Source organism: Dendrobates tinctorius, unplaced genomic scaffold (genome assembly GCF_039654945.1).
Source record: "Dendrobates tinctorius isolate UK_male_01 unplaced genomic scaffold, ASM3965494v1 ptg000164l, whole genome shotgun sequence".
In the NCBI taxonomy this organism is placed as follows: domain Eukaryota; kingdom Metazoa; phylum Chordata; class Amphibia; order Anura; family Dendrobatidae; genus Dendrobates; species Dendrobates tinctorius.
This window is the reverse complement of record NW_027361831.1, coordinates 5,925,001-5,944,706: the sequence shown is the minus strand read 5'-3', so window position 1 is coordinate 5,944,706 and position 19,706 is coordinate 5,925,001. Positions and strand designations below refer to the sequence as shown.

Below are 19,706 nucleotides of genomic sequence, written 5' to 3'. Positions count from 1 at the left end.
TCCCCTGAGTCTGAAATTATCTGGTCCAGTCTGGACCCAAATAGCCAGTAACCCTGAAAGGCCAGGTTGGTGAGTGACTTCTTAGAGGTTGGATCTGCATTCCACGCCTTCAACCAAAGGATGCGGCGTATGACAGTGATGTTGCTGCTTGCCCTGGTGGAACAGCTGGCCGCGTCCAAAGAGGCAGCGAGAAGATATTTGCTGGCGTGAGCAATATGGGCCACCAAATCTGCAAGCTCATCCGGAGGAGCTGCTGCTACGATGCCCTTACGGAGTATTTTGGCCCTGGCAGAAACAGACTTTGCCACCCAGGTAGAGGTGAAGCTGGGGCAGAGGGAGGTACCGGTCGATTCAAAGGCCGATTTGGCCAAAGACTCAATCTGCCTGTCCGTGGCATCCGAGATGCACTATCTGGTAGAGACAGGACTGTCTTAGAGGCCAGGCGAGAAACTGGGGGGTCCACCTTTGGAGACTCTGCCCATTTGCTGACAAGGTCTGGGCTAAAGGGATACAAGATATCTAGCTGTTTCCTTCCCGGGAAATGCTTCTCGGAATGCTCCCAGTGTTTGGCCATAGTTGCCTCAAACTCTTAATGATTGGGAAAGGTCCGAGGAGGACGTTTTACCCATTTGAAGGAAACTGAGTGCTCTTGAGTGGGAACCTTGTCCTCTTTTAGTTTAAAGGTTTGAGCAATAGCCAAAATAAGGCTATCAACCATGTCCTGCATAGTCCTTTTCACTACATAGGGGAACCCGTCAAGGGTGTCCCCTCTCCCCAGCCCTTTCTGCCATTGTGATCGAGGCATTGGCAATTCGTATAAGATCTTCCCCTAATATTGAGGGTATAGAAATAGCGGATTGGATAGATACCATAGGCTTATATGCTGATGATATTGTGATATATATGGATAGAGCAGAGGAAACACTGACGAGTGATTTTCCACCATAAATAAATTTAGTAAATATTCCGGCTTGTATATAAATTGGGAGAAATCTGCCCTGACGCCTCTCTCCCATTCCCCAATGCCACGACTTGAGACTCTCTCCTCATTGCCCATTGTATCCAGTTTTAAATATCTGGGTGTTCATATCTCTCAAAGCAGCACATTTGATTTGCAGCTTAACATACACCTATTGCTAGAAATGATCAAAGTTAAATTCACAATTTGGAGTAAACTCCCGCTGTCTGTAGCCGGATGCATTAAGTTAATTAAAATGATATTACTCCCTAAGCTCAGCTATTGTCTTCAACACAGTGCTGTGGTGGTGCCTAGGTCCTTCTTTGCGAATTTGAACTCCCAAATTACATCCTTTATATAGGGGAAAACCAGGCCTAAACTCAAGCTGTCCAATCTGCAAAGACCTAAAAGGGGGGGGGGGGGCAACGTTACTGGACTTTTTTCTGTATTATCTGGCTGGACAGGCCAGAGCTATAAGTAAGTGGATACATGGTGATTATCTTCCTAACTCTAAGAGTCACCTGCTTCATGCCGCACATGCTTATTGCCCACTGGGCTTTCTGTCCCTCGTCTGTTGCCCCTGCTTCGTCTGGCGCGGTCGGTGTGGAAACAGATTAAGAGGGTGATTGGATTTGAGGACATTATGGCTGAAATGTCCTTATGGAATAATGGTTATTTTCCGGTATTGCTTGAACACCCATCCGCCGAATTCTGGGCTCAATACAATGTCTCTACGATAGGTGATTTGCATGACCATGGAACCCTATTGTCTTTTGAGCGATTACAGGTTAAATGACATGTCCCGAGATGCCAGTTTTTCCGTTATTTGCAATTGAGGTCAGCCTTTCAGTCACTCAAGAGATGTGTGGGTGTAGACAATGCTATTTCATCTCTACCCCTGATAGGAATCCTTAAATCGCAGGGTCCCCAGGGTCTCATCTCCTCCCTAAATACATACATGCTGTCAGTAGGGGCAGAATCCGCCATAAATTCGGTTAGAGGGAAATGGGAAAGGCTCATCCCTGATATTCAGGGAGAGGAGTGGGAAGAAATTCTGGAGTCTCCAATTCGGTTGTCTCCATCTATTAACAACAGAATGATACAACTATATATCATAAACCAATCATATCTGACTCCGACAAGACTCTTCAAGATGGGCCGATTCCAATCATCAGAATGTTTGAGATGTCATTCATTAGATGTAGACTTTATTCACATGATCTGGCAGTGTCCTATTATCGCACAATATTGGAAGGAGGTGACATCATTATTAACTTCCCTGGTACAAGCTCCTTTTCCCCTTGAGCCACTGGTTTGTTTGTTTGTTTGGGGTATGGGATGAGGATACATGGGGTCACTATGCTGGGATCTTTTTACGGGAGACGCTATTTATGGCACGAAAAGTACTGGCGGATGGGAGGCTCATGTCCCTCCCTTAGGATCTGGATTAAATTGGTGAACTCGATTATCCCGTATGAGCGCACGCTGTATCGAAACAGAGGGTGCCCGGGTAAATTCGGGAAGATCTGGGAGAGGAGGAATTCCTCTCCTCTTACCCTGTAGAGTGGAAACGTCGCATGATAAATAGCTGATTGTGTGGAATCAGGCTGTGAAATAGTTGTTTTTTGTAGTTATAGTTATGGTTTAGAAGTTAGATAGGTTTCATCACTTGAGCAACAATATGAAGACAAGTGTAATTTAATTAATATTATGTTTTATTCTGTATGCAAACTGGTATCCACATTTTGCTTTGCATTTAATGCTATGTGAGATATATATACTTTATAAAGTATTTATCACCATGTACAAGAAAGTGTGCTGTATACCCTGTCTGTGGTTTAATAAACGAATTTTAAAAAAAACCATGTCCTGCATCTGGTCTGAATCAGACTCAGATCCGGACTGGGAATCCACATCCGACCCAAACGCCTCCTCTTCCAAGGAGGTATGGGGAGAGAGGGGCACCCTGGAAGATGCAAAGGGGCCCGGGGAACTGGATGAGAAACTAAGGAGAGCCCGCTTCCCAGACCCTTTTTCCGCTCTGTCCCTGCGAAGGTCGTTTTCAGGTTCGTGCGAATCACCCTGGGAAGCGTTCAGAGCACTTGGTGGCAGCAGATAGATTTGGAAGACGTTCCAGGGCCTGGACCAGGGTCTGCGATACCTTAGTCAGGTCCAAGACCGACTGAGACATGGCAACAGCCCACTCCGGGGGGAAGGGTGTGCTCTCAACCCGGGCGTTAGGGTGCTCCTGAGGAGCAGACATGTTGGAAGGACTGCAGTACTGGCAGAAAGGGGACGGCTTACTTGAAGACCATTTTAGTTTACAGCGGGCGCAGGCGTAATGGATCACAGTGGGCTTAGAGGGAAAACGAGAAACCCCTGCAGGGTTGGGCATAGGTCGAGCCTAGGGATACTGCTGAAGAGGGCTATATATATGGGGGCAGAGGCAAGGAAAAGGACGGGGCAGTGCCTACCAGATATCAGCGATGGATTAGTAGATGACCGATAGTATAGATGTGTCCCCCTTGACAGATGATGAAGTCCGATGACAAATGCGCAGGAGGAGGCAGGAAACACAGTGTCACAGGCAGAAGACACAAACTGACGGAGCAGGAGGTATAAAATGGCATGGGAGAGACGGAGGGGGCACTATAGGGAAAATGGCTGCGGCTGTCGGATGTTCCCTGTAGAGGGATGCAAAAACTAATAGCACTGCATGTGCGGTGCCAGGGAAGGAAAAGTAGTCGCTGCTGCTGGGGGTGCCCTGACCACAGAGAATGACCTCTGCTGAAAGAGGGCTAAAGGAAACAAAAGGGGTCTGCATGCTCGTGCTGCCCTGTCCCTGTGAAAGGACTGGAAAGAGGACGGGACCTGCCTGCGCTGCTGGGGGAGGAAACATACCTACATGCAGGTGAGTCCACTGATCCTCTTCACTGCTGAGGATCGATCACATCAGGAGCCCTCCGACATGGTGGGGGGTCACTGGCATTGGTGATCCTCCTTCCCGCACCGTCTCCAGATGGTGCAGAAGGTTGCATCAACACCTTACAAGAAGGGGGGAGGCCACTGCTGGTGACCATCGTTTTCCTCTTAGACCTCTCCGAGGAGATGGGTGAGGAGGGGAAAAGGCAAGGACTGGCCACCAGGAATCGCCCTGAAACACCCACCAGGGTGACAGGGGATAAAGTTCTGCCTGCGGGTCCAAGAGTGGGCGATGTGGGTGACATCACTCTGCTCTCTCAGTCACATATGTGAGGGAAAACAGGGTGAGACATTACACCCAGTTACCCAGAAGGATGAATCTGAAAAATAAAGTGAAAAGATTAATACAGTACACACAAAACAGGGAATCTGTAAAGGAAAAAACTGCGGATCTGGGATCAGATCCAGGTCCGCCTCCTACAGACACTAAGCTAAAACTGAGTTGCTATGTGCCTGTAGGTGGGTGTATACTGCTGAGGAGGAGCTATTTTCCTTTTTTTGCCTAGTGTCAGCCTCCTAGCGACAGCAGCACACACCCCATAGTTAACTGTGTGCCCCAATGAAGCGATAAAGAATTATAAATTTCAATGATACTTTATTAAAAATAATAATTGGTTTTATTCTTGGCAGATGACTGTACCAGGAGATCAGAGGGACAACTGACATCATCAGTTTTTAAATCAGATGATCCTGAGTCTACACAGGATACAATTGAAGAGAATGCCATTACTGCAGTTATAGCATCATCCCTACACAGCAAAGATCTATCACCTGATCCTTTGAAACAGGACCTACATCATGATTCATTGCTGGCTAGTAAGAAAAATAAAAGTCATAAAAGAGGCCTTAAAAAACAAACTGCTCTTAAAGCAAAGAAGATATTTTCACATCCAGAACAAGGAAGTAGTTTTTTCCTCAAAATGTCTTTTGTTAAACATCAAAACATTCACACAGAGGAGAAGAGATTTTCTTGTTCCAAGTGTGAGAGATATTTTAACCTGAATTCAGATCTTATTAGGCATGAGAAAATTCACACTGGGGAGAAGCCATATTCGTGTTCAGAATGTGGGAGATCTTTTATCAGAAAATCTGTTCTTGTTAAGCACCAGAGAACTCACACAGGGGAGAAGCCATTTTCATGTTCAGAATGTGGGAAATGTTTTTTACAGAAATCAGTTCTTGTTAATCACCAGAGATATCACACACGGGAGAAGCCATACTCGTGTTCAGAATGTGGGAAATGTTTCACAGATAAATCCAATCTTACTGCACACCACAGAACTCACACAGGAAAGAAACAATATTTATGTTCAGAATGTGGAAAGTATTTTGGTCGGAAGTCGACTCTTGTTAAGCACCAAAGAATTCACACAGGGGAGAAGCCATTTTTATGTTCAGAATGTGGAAGATCTTTTATCCGGAAGTCTGTTCTTGTTAAGCACATGAGAACTCACACAGGGGAGAAGCCTTTTTCATGTTCAGAATGTGGGAAAGGTTATGCAGATAAATCATGCTTTGTTAAGCACCAGAGAAGTCACACACAGGAGAAGCCTTTTTCATGTTCAGAATGTGGGAGAAGTTTTACAGATAAATCATATCTGATCTCACATCAGAGAACTCACACAGAGGAGAAACAATATTTATGTTCAGAGTGTGGGAAACATTTTCATAGGAAAACGACTCTTGTTAAGCACCAGAGAATTCACACAGGGGAAAAGCCATTTTCATGTTCAGAATGTGGGAGAAGTTTTACACAGAAATCATATCTGATCTCACATCAGAGAACTCACACAGGGGAGAAACAGTATTTATGTTCAGAATGTGGGAAATATTTTGACCGGAAATCATCTTTTGTCATTCACCAGAGAATTCACACAGGGGAGAAACCTTTTTCCTGTTCAGAATGTGGGAGAAGTTTTACAGAGAAATCGCATCTAATTTCACATCAGAGAACACACACAGGGGTGAAACAGTATTTATGTTCAGAATGTGGGAAATATTTTGACCGGAAATCAACTCTTATTAAGCACCAGAGAATTCACACAGGAGAAAAGCCATTTTCATGCTCAGAATGTGGGCGATCCTTTATCCGGAAATCTGTTCTTGTTACGCACCAGAGAATTCACACAGGGGAGAAACCATTTTCATGTTTAGAATGTGGGAGATCTTTTACCAGGAATTCTGTTCTTGTTAAGCACCTGAGAACTCACACAGGGGAGAAGCCTTTTTCATGTTCAGAATGTGGGAAAAGTTATGCAGATAAATTATGTTTTTTTAAACACCAGAGAAGTCACAAACAGGAGAAATCTTTTTCATGTTTATAATGTGTGAAACTTTTAACCAAGAATGGTACTTCCTTAAACATCAAAAATACAACATGGGGAGAAGCCATTATCATACTTAGAATGTGAGAAATTATTTACTTGAAAATCACATATTTTTTTTAAAATTTGTTTATTAACAACAAAATAGAATGTACATAATTGTATATATTATTAATACACCAAATAGAATGTATACGCTCATGTATAAAATAAAATGTATACTCTCATATACATCCAAAATTACATATGTGATCTACGGAGCATTTGCAAAAGGACATTAAATTGTGCACATTAAATCATTTGTATTATGTAGATTATACAAGTCCTTATAGTGTTGCATAAGTAGTAAACCTGTTAACAAATACTGTAAACAAGGAACATTAAAGGGGGTTTTACACATAGCGATATCGCTAGCAATATCGCTGTAACGTCACCAATTTTGTGACATCAAGGTCCCACGATCATGCAAATCACCCACCGAGGAGACATCATGTAGAATCCAGAATTCAGTAGATGAGTTGTTTAACAGCTGCGGGAAATAATTATTGTTCCACAGGGGCATTTCAGCTATGATGTCCTCAACTCTAATAACTTTTGTAATTTGTCTCTAGACTGATCTTGCTAGTCATAGTGGGGGCAATAGGCTAGGGACATTAATTTTATCAGACTCCTGGAAACCCAGAGGGCAGTCACTCCGTGCAGCATGAAGCAAATGATTTTCAGAATTGGGTAAATAGTTATCAGGCATCCATTTACTCAGCGCTTTAACCTGCCCGGCTAAATAATATAGAAAAAAATCCGGTAGTGCCGCCCCTCTCCCCTGTTTAGGTCTCTGCAGGGTAGACAACCTGAGTTTGGGCCTAGTTTTCCCCCATTTAAAAGATGCAATTTGGGAGTTTAAATTTGCAAAAAAGGATTTAGGTATCAATACAGCCCTGTGCTGAAGGGAGTAGCTGAGCTTAGGAAGTAAGATCATCTTGATCAAATTAATACGACCGGCTACAGACAACGGGAGTTTACTCCAAGCTGCAAATTTAGTCTTGACTAGTTCCAGCAATGGGTAGACATGAAGTTGTAAGTCAAGTTTACTGCATTTAGATATGTTAATGCCTAGATATTTGAAATTAGATAGAATAGGCAACTAAGAGAGGGTCTCAAGATTGGACATTGGGCTATTGGGAGAGGTAATAGAGCAGATGTCTCACAGTTTATATATAGGCCTGAATATTTACTACATTTATCTATAATAGCAATCACTTGTGTCAGTGTCTCCTCCGCTCTATCCATAAATATCACCATGTCCGCATATAAACAAATGGTATCCACGCGTCCCGCTGTATCTATACCTCTGATATCAGGGGGAAGACCTTATGCGTATTGCCAGTGCCTCAATTGCGAGAGCAAAGAGGGACGGGGAAAGGGGACACGCCTGACGAGTTCCCCTATATAATAAAAATGATTCAGATATAGAATTATTCACAATTATACGAGCTATGGGTTTCATATATTAGTACAGCAATCCACCTTAAAAATTTATCACCGAAACCATATCTCTGTAAACATGCAGACAGGAAAGGCCACTCAAGAGAGTCAAAGGCCTTGGCTACATCTAGCAACGCCAATGCCCAATTGTTATCTGGTAACAAAGCACTATATTGGACCACTGACTGAACTCGCCTAATATTAATAGAAGTACGGTACTCTTACCAGGCATAAAGCCAGTCTGGTCTGGATGTATGAGGTCTAATATTATCGAGTTCAACCTAGTGGCTAGGACCTTAGTAAAGATTTTATAGTCTACATTTACTAACGATATGGGGCGGTAGGATCCACATTCCAAAGGGTCCTTCCCCCTCCTTCTTAAGTACAATAATATTTGCCTCATAAAAGGATTCAGGCAAAGACACTCCTCCCCAAATCCCCCGAAACACTTCCAGCAGAAGTGGTGGCAGTATATCCCGATATTTCCTGTATAGCTCAATGGGAAATCCGTCCGGCCTAGGAGCCTTCCGGAAGTCATGTCTGCTATGGCATCCTCTATCTCTTCTAGAGTAAACTCAGCTTCCATAAATGTTCGCTGGGCAGGACTCAATGTAGGGAATGTTATATCTGACAGGTAATTTAGACAGTCCAAAATATCATAGTCACTCTTAGATTTATATAATATTGTATAATAATCCTGAAAACAATTAAGTATATCTTCAGTCGAGGACAACAATGAACCACCTGATGTGCGTATCTGAAGTATAGTGTTAGATGTGTTGTGTTGGCGCACCAGGAAGGCCAAAAATTTACTTGCCTGGTTTCCCAGTTCAAAAAAGGACTGACGGGTAAAGAATAATGTTTAGATTTAGTGTCTGTGTATTGGGTATATAACCTTTGAGAAGTTAGCCACTCAATTCTATTGCCTGTCGTCTGATTAGATATGTATGCAGCCAGCATCCGAATCTTTCAGTTGTCGTTCTATCTGATCTTCCTCCCTTGAAGTTACCCGTTTGATATAAGAGATTGTAGAAGATAAGCATCCCCTTAAATATACCTTAAGGGCATCCCAGAATAAATCCGACATTCTGAGGTTCTGGGTGGGATTAAATGAAGCAATTTAACTGATCGACCGTTCTATCATTAGATCTTATCAATTTCAATCAGAAGGGGTTCAGCTTCCAGACTATGCCATTATTCAGTTGCCCATATTTAAGCTTAAGTACAACTGGGTTGTGATCCGAAACCCCTCTATTACCATGTTCTATGATATCCACCCACATTGTAAGATCACTGGATCCTAATATATAATCTATGCGTGATAGAGAGTGCCTGGTAGATGAGTGACAAGTATATTCCTTCATCTCCAAGTAACGCACCCTCCACAGATCCAACCATCCACTACCCTCCATAAATAAAACCAACTGGGATGGAACCGGAGAAGGGGCCCCCCTAGACATCTCAACCCCCAGTCTCAATCTATCGAGATGATCGTCCATGACTGAATTAAAATCACCCATGCAAATGACATCTGTGTCTGGATAATTTAAGGCGAAACTCATCGCCATCTGAAGAATTGACGTATTAGCCGGAGGTGGTTTATAAACACACAATATGACGTATTTTCTTGAGTTCGTCAGTACATGAACAAAAACAAATGCGACCCTCAGGATCCCTTTGAGCCTCCCTGGCCTCCCACCTAACGTCCCTATGTATCAATAGTGAAACCCCTCTCGATTAACTAGTGTGAAACGCGTGAATGGACCATTGTACCCATGGCTTCTGTACGCACCAGGCTGTATCCCTAGTTAGGTGCGTCTCCACCAAGGCCACAATGTGAGGATGATAGCGCCTGATCTGTGAGAATACCTTAATCTTCTTTCGGGGGGATTTAATACCCCTCATATTCCAGGTCATTCATATTATTTCAGACTCCATATTTCCTCATTTGAATATGGTATATACTATTACTCAAATAAAGTTTAGAATCATCACATGGAACACACTGTTGGCGGCGACTTCTACATACACAACAAATGAAACCAATGAAAAGGAAAAAACAAAGCAAAAAACAAACAGTATAGGAGCAAAGTCCTGTGCTCCTGTCATAAAGTAAACAAGGGGATACCCTCACTGAATTCAGTGTCCGGTATTGTTGGTAAACTGGACGCCTGTGGAAATGGCTCCGATTGTACCATTGTTAATGGATTTCTGCTTGACTGTTAGGGTCCCATCATACCAAACGATGCACCAGCGATCCCGACAAAGATACGACCTGCCAGGATCGCTGGTGCATCGGTACATGATCACTGGTGAGCTGTTAAACAGGCAGATCTCACCAGCGATCAGGACCAGCGAGGACGCAGGTATCCAAGGTAAATATCGGGTAACTAAGCGATCTTGCTATGTGTGGCGGGCCCCTAAGCATATTAGGATTTCTTCTCACAAGACCTCCCCGTGGGACCGTAGCCACTCAGTAGCTTCCGCTGGATCAGTAAAGAATATGGAAGATCCTTCATGGACAATTCGGAGTCGGAATCTTTGAATATATAACATTCTTTTCTCCAAGTCGCTTCTTAACTTCTATGAACTTTGCCCGCTGTTTCTGGAGTTCCATAGAAAAATCCGGAAGAATCAAAATCGTAGCATTATTGAACTTAATAGGGCTTTTCTGCCGTGCCAAACGTAGTACAGCATCCCTATCCTTGCAATTGAGGAGACGTGCCAGGAAAGATCTAGGCGGAGCGCCCGGAGGAAGGGGTTTTGTAGGGACCCTGTGAACCCTTTCCACGGAGAATGTAGGAGAGAATTCATCCCCCAGAGAAGCTTTAAGCCAGCCTTCTAAAACTTGCTTGGTCTGCTGGCCTTCCGAGCGCTCCGACAGGCCAATGATTCGGATGTTATTCCGACGTAGTCTATTTTCTAAATCGTCCGCTTTTTGCCTCCAGGCGTTCACAGAGCCAGCCACTTTTGTCAGCTTGGCCTCCATAGGTGCAATGCTGTCTTCTATCTGGGACACTCTCGTTTCAACTTCTATAATACATCTCCTCATAGCCTGCATGTCATGCTGAAGGTGCCCCACTTCAGTGTACACATCCTCTATTTTCTCAGTCAGGGATGTTCTGGTCAAGGATATGGCCTACATTAACTATTCAGACGCCTGTTTAAGAGTCAGTTCCTCCTGTTCACTCCCCTCATTATCAGAGGGGTGATTTTTGCACTGAGCCTGTGAGGGGTTATGTCTGAGGGACCGTCCAGAGGAATCTGTTCTGGCAAACTCTTTTAATTTGTTGGCTGCTTCTGATCCCTTGGAGCGATTCATGGTTGACTACAATGTGGCACAGCAGCATAACTGAGCTTATAATTGTAGGGGTTCCTCACTCTAAGTTCGAAATACAGCAGGGCTATTATACTATGTTTATGTAGTAAAAGGGGTGTATAATCTGATTATAACCATTTCGGGTTATTGCCAGGACCCTGCGCAGCAAATGGGATCTGCAACACCCGCTGAGACAGCAGCAAGGGTCTAGGGACCCTTAAAGTAATGGCACCGACAAGTCTGACGTGTTATCAGTGGGGGAGTGTGGGGCTTATCGTCCAGAAAACACACCACACGTCTCCCCTCAGTGTCCCCCGGGTATATGCTCACCACTCGATCGGTACTGCAGAGACAAGATCTGGCGCGGCTTCTTCTTGAGTGCGCCTCAGAAAATAGCCGCCGCCTCACACAGGCCCCGCTGTCTACCCAGGATTCTGCAGCGTTCGGCTCACCAGAGCCTCTTGTCTCTCTCCCGCAAGGGCCAAAAGCTGCCCGGAGGGTTACAAATGAAGGATGACGGCAGGATTATGAGAGCTCTGCCAGGACGCGTCCTGTCTTCTCCACTACATAGCCACGCGCCATGAAAATCATATTTTGATAACTATTAACAATAACTTTCAAGGGGGTGAATTATACATTTTATAGACAAATTGTACAAAAAACATATAATAGACTGAAGAAGAAAGGGAAATTACTTTAGAACTTACCATATTCCAGTTTCCAAGCTCCCAAAGCCAAGAAAAAGTCAAGAAAGTTCTGAGTTACCAATCCTTTGGAGATAAAGCATCTTCAGTCTCTGCTCCTTATGTATCGACACAAGGTCTTTGAACACATTTGCCATGATTTTAAATGCTTTTTTTTTATCCAAACTGTAGTATTTGAGAACACAAATAAAATAGTGGGGAAATGAGCCACTTTTTTCAATCAGATTTTTTTATCATGTTTTTTTAAAGAAAAATTAATTGCAATAAAATGTTCCTAATCACCTTTTCTCTTCTCTCAAACCATAATGGGGGGATAAAATTATCTAATCAGATGTCTCATGCACAGAAATATTAGGTATACAGCAACATCACGTATTATATACAGAAGAATAGCGCTTGCTCTTCAGTTCTATATACAATGACATATAGATAATAATAATAATCTTTATTTTTATATAGCGCTAACATATTCCGCAGCGCTTTACAGTTTGCACACATTGTCATCAGACAAGGTCCTCATACTTAGGCCGTTTCCATTATACTCATACGCTATTCATGGAATATCAGTGAGTCTCCTTATACCGAGTAGGGAATCTCCGGAACAAAGACCTCATCTTGTACTAACACGCAAGAGGCCCGGAGTATCCAGCCACGGGACCCGGATTCTCTTATTCTTGGCTCTAGCATTTCTTGTAGAATAAATCCCTTTCTCATACAGTCCTGTAGTAAGGACTTTGTTATCACGTTTTGTAGGAGGATTTGTCTCAATCCATCTAAATGTTATCAATTTATGTGCACGAAACAATAAATGTCCTACCGCAGTTTTACCGTGTGTCCAGTGTCAGTTGTTCTACATTCCCTAATAAAAACCTCGGTGTTGCTGACTAAACCTGCTGCTCATGATTATACAAATGTAATAACTTTACTCCCAAAAAGTATTTATATTCCCGCTTTATGTGTATAAGACCAGCAGCTTCCGCTAGGCACTTCGGACCTTTGGGCTCTGTACATATGTCGACCTTAGATAGGGACTGCTTCAATAAGGGTTACCTTGACGAGGTGGAGCAGCTTGGTATACATTTTTTTTTGCAAAAAAAACGTATCGACTAAATACCCTGTATTTGTTGTCATCTTTTTATCAGCACTTGCTGACTACTGTTATATGTCTTACTGCAAGGTATTTCTGCATATTTGTCATTCTGTGCTTTCTGTTTGTGTTTCAGTCATTGGGTGGTGTGAACAGTGTCTGACCGACTTGTTCACATTTGTGCATGTCACATGTGTTTTTAATATGTCGACCTTGTAGAGAAACAGAGGGGTCATATATCCTCTATTGATGATTTATAGTTATGACAAGTCTACATATTCCATTAGGGATATAGATCTAACCGATGCATGGATGCATATCCATTTCTTGTCATTATTTGACCCAATGTCCATTTCCCAGGCACCCATACTAATTATTTCTCGTTCTTGTCATTGGGAGACACAGAACCATGGTATAGTCTGCTGCCACCTGGAGGTTGACACTATTATTGCATTTAAATAAAATTGTCTCCTCCCCAGCAGACTATACATCACCTGCTGGAGCCAGGCTTCCTCAGTTTATAGTAGTGGGGATGGGGGGAGAAGCAGTCTGTGGCCTATTGTACTGCCTGTACCCCTTCTGCTTCCTTGCTAGGTGCCACACAGGGAATCTAGTTCAGAATCTGTCCTGAATTCATATCAGTTGGAAAAGCTAAGGGAAATAGTGGACGGTTTAGTGTCGGTTGTTGATGCCTCTTTGGGAGCGACAACTTTGCCTCCCCTCCCGTTCCCGATACAGAATTTTTGTTAGGAGGGGTAAGCACGTGGCTAGATAATTTTCTAGCCATGAGGAAATTACAGAGGTGTTACAGACGGCATGGGAACTCCCATACAAACGCTTTTAAAAGCGGAATTGGTGCAGTCCACCGCTGATAGATACTCCTGTGTCTCGCTTATCTCAAGTGACTATTCTACCTCTTGCCAAGATTGCGGCACTGAAGATTTCATGGATGGACGTATAGATGCTGTGGCGAGGTCTGCTTTTGAGGCAGCAGGTTTTGCTCTTTGCCTAGCCTTCCCTGCGACTTGGGTTTTCAAGGCGGCAATAGCATGGGCTAAGCATTTGCGACGAAGATTGTTGGCTAGTTCCCAAGATCTGGAATTATCAAAGATCGCGAATCAGATTGCACAGGGAGGAAAGGATCTCTGTTCAGCATCAATAGATGCAGCAGAGTACTCTGCCAAAGCGGCAAGTAATTGTGTAACAATTCACCGCATGCTAAGGCTCAAGGTATGGATGGTAGACCTCTCTTCAAAGAAATCTATGATGGGACTGCCATTCCAGTGGTCTCACTTATTTAGGACCAGGTTAGATAAAAGAATTTTGCAAGCAACAGGTGGCAGAAGCACCCTGCTTCTTCAGTCCAGGGCCAGCCATCCTTTCATGGAGACGTGGGGCCTTGGGGGTCTATCCCTTTCATCAGTTTCCTGCAACGGATGAATCAGACTAGCAGGTTAGACTGAAGGTCACCCAGGAGAGCTACCTTTAGAGCATCACCTGCAAGATGCCCTTTCGGGATCAGAGACTAGGCCATCCGGGTCCAGAGGTAATAGGAAGGGCAATGTTTACTGAGCGGCCCCCACTCAGGGATTCTTCCTGTCTGGGTAGCCACCTCCTCCTTTTTCAGGAGGCATGGCTAGAGGCAATCAGCTATCTCTAAATGAGGGAGGTCATCTATTCGCATTACAGAATAGAGTTCCTATTCCTACTTCAGGATCGATTCTTTTGCGATCGCTGTCCCTGGTTTCCCAGCATAAGTGCATCAAGGCTTTTTATTCACACCTATATGTTATCCTCAAAAAGAGAGCTTGGTGCGGCCTATTTTAGATTTGAGGCACTTGGACAAATAGATTCGGCTTCGTCACTTCAAAATGGAGTCGCTTCTTTCAGTGGTCGCATCCATGAAAGATGGGGAATTTCTTTCTCTGGTAAATATTCAAGACAATTATTTGCATGTGCTAATTTTTCCAGCCCATCAGCGATTTCTTTGCTTTGTGGTCAGTCAAGGTCACTATCAGTTCAGGGCTCTCCCATTCGGACTGGCCACAGCTCCTAGTGTATTTACGAAGATCCTGGCCCCATTTGTGGCATTGTTATGGTCCAGAAGAATAACTTTTCCCCTATCTGGATAATATTCTTGTCAAAACTCCATGCTTTGTGCAAAATCTAGAGAGCCTACAGATCGTCTTCAGACTCTGAAGCAATTCAGTTGGCTTGTCAACAGGACAAAGTATGTTTTAGTACCCACACAGCAGCTACAGTTTCTGTGAATGGTGTTAGACACCGTTCAGACACTAGTATTTCTTCCGGCGGAGGAGAGATTATTTCTTTATATATCCATCGGAATTTTGCATGAAGGTCCTGGGAAAGATGGTGTCGACTTTGGAGGCATTGCCGTTGCTCAATTTTGGTTGAAACCTCTACAGAACACACTCCTAGCCTTTAGGGATAGATCAATACAGTCCCTGGATCGACCTATTAATCTTCCCCTTGTTAATTCGGGGTTGCTCTTTTCGTCCCAATCAGTAGCAGGTGTGTAACAAGGGGAGACCGGGGTGGTAGTCCTGAAAGAGTTCACCCACTAAGCACAGTCCGTAGACACCTCGGCCCCTTGCATGTGAAACACAGGACGGACACAGCTTGCCCTACGGATCACCTTTTCTTCCTCCAGCCACAATAGTCCAAGTAAGTAAGTCCAGGATTACAACTGTGGTCCAACAGGGAAAGCAAATTTTTATAAGAACCGAGATGAGAAAAAAAGGTACAACACTGGCTTTTTGCTCTTTCCCTGACACTTTCCACTGCCATACTCAGAACGGCCATGGTAGCCGAGATCAAGCAAGCAGTCCATACACTGGAATCTGGACGCTCACAGTCCCTTTAGCTTAGGCCCTTCCGAAGTCCTGTGGCCTGTGTTGTGGTCCTTAAGTCCTTAGTCCAGGGCAGCAGATTTCCTCCCCTCCTGGGGTCTGGCAATGCCCCGGCTGTGCTACACATCTGCCCTAGGCCAACATGCCCGGGATACTGACTGGGTGCAGCAACTTCCTCCTCTTTTCTGCTGCTGCCCCAGCCTCCCCCCAGGTTAACGCTTCACTGTCCCTGAGTTAGTGCACACAGATATAAGGAACATTACAAGCACAGTACTTGCGTTGCATTACATTACATAAAGTGAATACAACAGAAAACACATTAACATACAAGTACAGGTAGTACATGAGAGCAATATACAGCACAATACAGTTAATTGTACAAAGTGCACGGGGTCAACACATAGGAGAGAGAGTGGTTCCTGCCACCTCCTTACACGTGCTCACCACAGATGCCAGCCTTTCTGGCTGGGAGGGAGTAATTTTCAGTCACTTGACGATCCAAAGGATTTGGAACAGGCAGGAGAGACTTCTCCCAATCAACGTACTGGAGATCACAGCTGTCCATCTGGCTCTTTTACAGGTCACAGAGATTTTGGAGTGGGCAGAGGAAATGGTTCCTCTAATCTCGGCAGTTCATACACCAGGAGTAGACCACTGGGAGGTGGACTTTATAAGTCGCCAGCAGCTACCGCAGGAGAGTGGGCTCTTCACCCAAAGATGTTCAAGAAGATTTGTTGGCAGTGGGGTATGCCTGATGTAGATTTATTGTCATTCAGACTAAATCACAAGGTGCTGAAATTTGTGACAAGGTCCGGGGAACCCCCGGCGATCGCCGTTGACTCCCTGGTAATCCCTTGGTCTGAGTTCGCTCTGCCTTATCACTTTCCATTTCTACCACTTCAACCCAGACTTCTCAAGAAGATCAGGGCAGAGGGTGTTCCAGTCATTCTCATTGCTCCAGACTGGCTTCGGCGGGCCTAGTATTAGGGTGTGATCTATCTCCTGCTGGATGTGTCATGGGCTCTTCCGGATCGATCGGACCTTCTTTCCCACGATTCGTTCTTCCATCTGATTTTACAGGTGCTCAATTTGATGTTGTAGCTTTTGAAGCTCCAATTTTGAGGGGAGCAGGTTTGGTTTAATCAGTAATCCAGACTATCATTCGAGTTTAAAAGCTATCCTCATTGCAAGTCTTTCATCACCCTTGGAGGGCTTATTTTCGTTGGTGTGAGTCTACTAGTACTTTGCCAATATCTTTTTCCTTGCCAGTGCTGCTCTCTTTCTTAGGCCGGGATCACACTACAGTGTGTGATGTGAGAAACTGGCACGAGTCTCTCTCATCATCACCCGTTACTATACACCAGGTTAAGAATTTTCTCCAGGGGCTGGCTCACGTTAAGACACTTTATCGAACTTTTCTGGACCCTTGGTATCTGAATCTTGTTTAAGAAGCTTCAGTCTTTGACTTTTGAGACTATCATAGAGATCTCTACGCTTTTTCTTTCTTATCAGGTAGCTTTCCTTATAGCCATCACATCTGTTAGGAAGGTCTCATGCTTGCGGCTGTCTTGTCACACTCCTTACCTTATTCTACATCAGGATAAGGTAGTGTTGAGGTCAGTTCCGTCTTTCCTCGTACATACAAGTAGATCAGTGGCACAAAGCCATTTAACCCCTTAAAAATAGCTGTTACTTATTCAAATCTGTGAAAATGGGTGATTTGACCACTTTGATTCCAGTTCTGTTGCCCAGAACCCATTTGTGCCAGGCTGGAGAGACATGGATTTCATGTGGGGCTTCAGTAGGTATGTAAATCAGGTGTTAGATCAGTGGCACAAAGGCATTTAACCTCTTAAAAATAGCTGTTACTTATTCAAATCTGTGAAAATGGGTGCTTTGACCATTTTGATGCCAGTTCTGATGCCCATAACCCATTTGTGCCAGGCTGGAGAGACATGGATTTCATGTGGGGCATCAGTAGGTATGTAAATCAGGTGTTAGATCAGTGGCACAAAGCCATTTAACCCCTTAAAAATAGCTGTTACTTATTCAAATCTGTGAAAATGGGTGATTTGACCACTTTGATGCCAGTTCTGATGCCCAGGACCCATTTGTGCCAGGCTGGAGAGACATGGATTTCATGCGGGGCATCAGTAGGTATGTAAATCAGGTGTTAGATAAGTGGCACAAAGGCATTTAACCCCTTAAAAATAGCTGTTACTTATTCAAATCTGTGAAAATGGGTGATTTGACCACTTTGATGCCAGTTCTGATGCCCAGGACCCATTTGTGCCAGGCTGTAGAGACATGGATTTCATGTGGGGCATCAGTAGGTATGTAAATCAGGTGTTAGAGCAGTGGCTCAAAGGCATTTAACCCCTTAAAAATAGCTGTTACTTATTCAAATCTGTGAAAATGGGTGATTTGCCCACTTTGATGCCAGTTTTGATGCCGATAACCCATTTGTGCCAGGCTGGAGAGACATGGATTTCATGTGGGGCATCAGTAGGTATGTAAATCAGGTGTTAGATCAGTGGCACAAAGGCATTTAACCCCTTAAAAATAGCTGTTACTTATACAAATCTGTGAAAATGGGTGATTTGCTCACTTTGATGCCAGTTCTGATGCCCATAACCCATTTGTGCCAGGCTGGAGAGACATGGATTTCATGTGGGGCATCAGTAGGTATGTAAATCAGGTGTTAGATCAGTGGCACAAAGGCATTTAACCCCTTAAAAACAGCTTTTACTTATTCAAATCTGTGAAAATGTGCAATTTGCCCACTTTGGTGCCAGTTCTGATGCCCATAACCCATTTGTGCCAGGCTGGAGAGACAAGGATTTCATGTGGGGCATCACTAGGTATGTAAATCAGGTGTTAGATCAGTGGCCCAAAGGCATTTAACCCCTTAAATGTAGCTGTTACTTATTCACATGTGTGAAAATTGGTTCTCTGCCCACTTTGATGCCAGTTCTGATGCCCATAACCCATTTGTGCCAGGCTGGAGAGACATGAACTTGATGTGTGGCATCACAAGGTATGTAAATCAGGTGTCAGATAAGTGGCACAAAGCCATTTAACCCCTTCAATACCATACCTCAATGCCCATTTTTGTGCCAGCCTTCTATTTTTTTTATCTGTTTCTAAGTGTATTCACAAAAGGACACATGATTGCATATTATTATATACTTAGAATGTTTTATTTTTATTGAAAAAACCTGAAAAAAAACAGAAAATACAAAATAGCCGAATAAGAAACTAAACGAATAAGAAACCAACTTCAGCCTCGCTCAACTGACGTTCTTTGAGGGCAGAGAGCTGGAGAGCGCGCTCTGCTCTTCTCTATGGCTGCAGGCAGGCAGCACTAGCCGATCACCGACCGTCATCCAGGAATCCGGAGGAGCTCTGCTCTCCTACCCACGCACGCCGGCTCAGGCTGAGAGAGACGGTCCACTCAGTCAGCAGTGTCTGTGCCCGGGGGTGAGTTATAAAGGCAGGGACCAGGGCTGGGGGCATAGCTGGGCTGGTGATGATGTGTGTGTATATATACAGGTGCTGGGGGGGCATAGCTGGGCTGGTGATGATGTGTATATACAGGTGCTGGGGGGCATAGCTGGGCTGGTGATGATGTGTATATACAGGTGCAGGGGGGCATAGCTGGGCTGGTGATGTGTGTGTATATATACAGGTGCAGGGGGGCATAGCTGGGCTGGTGATGATGTGTGTGTATATATACAGGTGCAGGGGGGCATAGCTGGGCTGGTGATGTGTATATACAGGTGCAGGGGGGCATAGCTGGGCTGGTGATGATGTGTGTGTATATATACAGGTGCTGGGGGGGCATAGCTGGGCTGGTGATGATGTGTATATACAGGTGCTGGGGGGCATAGCTGGGCTGGTGATGATGTGTATATACAGGTGCAGGGGGGCATAGCTGGGCTGGTGATGATGTGTGTGTATATATACAGGTGCAGGGGGGC

The 19,706-nt window shown here is 44.3% G+C and overlaps 1 protein-coding gene across 1 annotated transcript in view; it reads left to right on the top strand.

The window, feature by feature from the left end:
* LOC141052923 (uncharacterized) overlaps nucleotides 1-6,560 on the top strand; it is a 70,940-nt gene extending 64,380 nt beyond the window's left edge. The window contains exon 13 of the mRNA XM_073550244.1: nucleotides 4,571-6,560. Coding sequence (XP_073406345.1) covers nucleotides 4,571-6,264 — 1,694 coding nt within the window. The 3' untranslated portion in view covers nucleotides 6,265-6,560. The remainder of the gene's footprint in view (nucleotides 1-4,570) is intronic.
* Nucleotides 6,561-19,706: the final 13,146 nt, after the last annotated feature.